Here is a 3949-nt window from a genome sequence, read left to right on the forward strand (position 1 = left end):
GCTTTGTTGCAGACCTTTTTTTTATTTTTTTCGCGTTTTTTTTTTTTTTTTTAACTCTTGGTTTTAGAAAAACAACAGAAATGCTTTTCAACTTATTCCAAGACTGGTCATTTGACACATAAAGGTAAGAAAGCCTCTGCAGAGCAGTGGTACCCGCCTCACATTCTGAATCAACCCAAACATTCTGGAGTCTCTCCTACTGAAACTTCTGCTAGAGGGAAAATGTCACATTTTTCTGCAGAGGAGTCTGTAGATACCCCAGCCTGTCGCATAGTAGAACTTCATTCTCCGGTCTTCGCTCATGTTGACTGCTACCACTTTGCTCCACAGGAGCAGCCCCTCCACCAGCATCCACGAAAAGGCTGCCATGAAGAAGAGATGAAGGCAGGCAGTGACCACAAAACACATCACCTGGAGAGAAGTGAAATCACACTCTGTGTCAGGAGGAGGAGTCCTCCTGAGTGTGAGTGCTCAGGAGGAAGAAAACAACCTGAAAATTATGCTGCAGAATGTGCAGAAATGTATTTAAACATCCACCAGCACCAGGTTAAAACTGCAGCGCATGAGTAGTCCAGCTGCTGCAGCTCACACCATTGCGTCTGCGTGACCACCTCATGCCACAGAGGACAGCAACTTTTCCTGCAGTTCCTGGGCTTCCCTTGCAGGTCTCTCATCTCAGAGCTGCTTGATCCAGCCCTGGGATGTGGCAGAGGCCGCAGAAAGGGACAGAACTGTATGATGCTCTTTTATAACTACTTAAATTTCCTGAAGGATGCTTTTTGTCAGAAACAAACTGTTAGAAAAAAGAATTTGCCCCACAGCTTACACAGTGTATGTACGCACATCTCCCAACACAGAGTCACGATTCTTTCCTAGATGCTTTAATAAAAGGCATTCACTTCTGTCCGGTTTGCTCTGACACTAAGGCTTGAGCAGGGCTGGTTCCTGCCGGCCCAGCAGGACGCTTTCTGGTGAGCTTACCTGGTTGGTCTTGGCCAGTTCACTGAACACGAGCAGAGCTTCTGCTGCAGCTAACGCAAAGATCAGGTTCTTGTGCACGGTTGTTCGTTCACTCTTGGGGACGCTGAGGAAGGAGAGAGGAAGCCCTCAGCTGCAGGCAGATGGAAGGGTGCACGTGTGCTCACTAGTCCTTGCTGGGCTGCGAAGACCTGCCTGGGTGACCTGCAATCTCTGCTACTCACTGCAAAGACAACAGGCCAATGAGCAGGGACTACCCTGCTGTGCAAGCACTTGGGTACGGCTGCTCAGACCTTGGCCAGTGCTCCAAGGAACAGGCAGCAGGGAGGACGTGGAGGGAGTCACTGCTGTGCTCACAAGGGAGAGCTCTGTGTTTGCCCAGTGACATAGAACAGTTGGCAATTGAAGAAATTGTCTTTGCTCCATTTATTTTATAAAAACTAACTCTAGCAGAGCAGATTTTATGGTAAACATTGTCATTGATAACAGTCTTTCCACAGACACTCAGCTCATACAAGCATCTCCACAGAAACGAGCAGCCCCGCACCCCCTCCCTAGCCAACGACAACTGCTTCCCTCCCTCCCCTCTGCCACCGACCACCAGCGCAGCTCCCCAGCCTCTCCCCACGCACCTGCATCACTCCTTGCTGACAAGGGACACCTTGTTTGTGTGCTTGTTCTGAAGCAAAACAGCAAACAAGAAATACAGGGAAGGCTACAAGTGTCAAGACTTTTCTTACCCAACTGCCAAGAATAAAATGAAGGTAACTATCAAGGCACAGAAAGAAACTCCACATCCAACAAAAGTCAAGGTCTGCAGCGTGAGCTCCTCCTTGGCAGTCCTCTGCCCCATCCATGAAACAACAGAAGACACAACCCCCCCACAAATTAACCACAGACTGCTGGTGGTTCTGGCACCCGCCCCGCAGAGCGGCAAGGGAAGGCTCCTGGCTCACCTGCATCTCGTACACCTGCAGCAGGACAGCAAAATTTGTGCTGTGGTTGCAAAAACAGGTGGTGGAGTCCAGGAGAGATGTCACCACAGAGCAGCCGGCTGTGGACCACATCCCGCCAGCATCTGGGCTAACATGCAGCAGGAAAACAGAACACGTGGAAATTACCATCCCCTTCATCAGAAAGCCAAGGTGTTAAGGGAATTTCAGTCTCCCAGAGGCAGCAGAGTTGAAATGAGGAAAAGGATATTGGAGACAAGCCTCCATATGGACCTCCCTTTGGCTCATCCTGTGTTTCTTGAAAAGCACAGTTCAGCCCTCGCGGCTTTGCACAGAGCTCCTTTCATAGCACATTCACCAGGGCATCACTGCACCACGCGTCCGATCCTCTCCATCAGCTTGTCCGGCCAGGTACCTGGTGCAGTTCCACCTGACTCCTGATCTTCAGGACAAGCCTGTCTCCAGACAGCTGCTCTCTGCTGCCTGGGCAGCCAGCAAAGTTCTGGATCTGAATTCCCTGTGCAGGGACCAAGGCTGCAGCGGGTCAGCTCTGTCTTTACCAGCAGCACAGCCCCTCTGAGCCTGCCCCAGCACCAAGGGAAGATCAAATTCAGAGCAGGGCTAGTGGAACTGTTTGTGCAGCAACAATCTACTTCCAAAAACACTCTCTTCCCACCTTCCCCAAACTGACCCGTGCCTGTTACAAAACAGGGACCCAAAGGAGGTTTTTTGCACATGAATGACTTAATTACCAATCCATAATATATCACGGTCTCAGCACTCTCACTGTGGTGACATTCAGCAAAAACACATCTCAGTGCCAAGCAGTATTTATGAGGCTGGGAGTCCTGCGCGTCTGTTGGGCTGTAGATCTTGGAGCAACCCTTCTTTCTTGCAGGCAACAATCATAATTAACAAGGGCTCTCCCTTTTAGTTATATATACCTCAGTAAAGGTCACTTGCTTGTGAGTGACTTTTCCAAAGGGAGGTTTCCCAGAAAAGCGCTCTGCTCCAGCAGACAGCGGATGCCAGCGTGCAAAGCAGGCAGAGTTACAGACCCCTACTCTTACCATTACATTTAAACTGTTATATTTAGTTTTTCAGTGGAAATAAAAGCTCATAAGTCTGGGGACTTGAATGGAAACAAGACACCTGAGGCTGAAGTTCCAGAAGGCACAGATGGGCCCCACCAGTTTATTGGACAGGTCCTGCAGGTAGAGAGGGAGAAGAAGAGATTACAGCGCTGCACGTACTGTATCAGCCCGATGGAGTTCTCTCACTAGGCTGCAACAAGGTCTGTCAGCACAGGACAAACACCTCCCCAGAGAAACAGGAGTCAAGGTGAGAGAACTGGGCATGGGACATCCCGAAACCCAAGAGGTCTGGAGGCCTGAGGCAAGGCGGGGCACAGCCTGCTGGGACAGGCTGTGGGATGCTGCTGGAGGAGGAGGCGGCTGGGAAGCACAGTCCCTCCTCAGGGTACCTGGACACGGTGCTGCAGGTGGTAGCGGACGGACGTGCTGATCTCCTGGTGGTCGCTGAGCAGAGCGGATGAGATCACAGCAGTGCCCACCATGGTAGTTAGGTACCTGCCAGGGAAAGCGTGCTGCTCACAGGCGCAGGAACCATGAGACGTGCTCAGAAAACAGGATCTCGTGTTATACAAGACAGCCGGAGAGATCCGGAGCTGCTGCTGCTGGAGAGCTTCAGTGTCACCAGCAAAGGGCTTGGACACGGGGCAGAAAGTGCCTCAGGTTACCTGGCAAACAGAAACCTCCACCCTCCCGCCGCGATTGCAGGAGGCGACCTGCAGGTGAGGCACGGAGCATCCTAAGTGGTTGGCAGCTGGGCAGCGCGATGGCAGAGCCAAGGGTCCAGTGAAGGCGCTGGGATGCGCGGGCTGCCATCCCCACCTAGCGTTCAGAGACCGCCCGGAGAGCAGCCGGGCTGTGCCTCTGCCCTGCTCTGCGAGGCCCCGCCTGCAGATGCACTCCAGCGCCAGCAGCTTCTGCCGCAGC

The 3949-nt window shown here is 52.1% G+C and overlaps 1 protein-coding gene across 1 annotated transcript in view; it reads right to left on the bottom strand.

The window, feature by feature from the left end:
- Positions 1 to 3949, bottom strand: part of GPR144 (G protein-coupled receptor 144) — a gene marked incomplete at its 3' end in the record, with an annotated part of 21524 nt that overhangs the window by 9513 nt on the left and 8062 nt on the right. Inside the window, exons 11-16 of the mRNA XM_010132530.1 lie at positions 3415 to 3520; positions 3084 to 3139; positions 1935 to 2061; positions 1719 to 1822; positions 982 to 1084; positions 258 to 411 (exon numbers count right to left, since the gene is read on the bottom strand). Coding sequence (XP_010130832.1) covers positions 258 to 411; positions 982 to 1084; positions 1719 to 1822; positions 1935 to 2061; positions 3084 to 3139; positions 3415 to 3520 — 650 coding nt within the window. The remainder of the gene's footprint in view (positions 1 to 257; positions 412 to 981; positions 1085 to 1718; positions 1823 to 1934; positions 2062 to 3083; positions 3140 to 3414; positions 3521 to 3949) is intronic.

Source organism: Buceros rhinoceros, unplaced genomic scaffold (assembly GCF_000710305.1).
Source record: "Buceros rhinoceros silvestris isolate BGI_N320 unplaced genomic scaffold, ASM71030v1 scaffold17073, whole genome shotgun sequence".
Taxonomy (NCBI): domain Eukaryota; kingdom Metazoa; phylum Chordata; class Aves; order Bucerotiformes; family Bucerotidae; genus Buceros; species Buceros rhinoceros.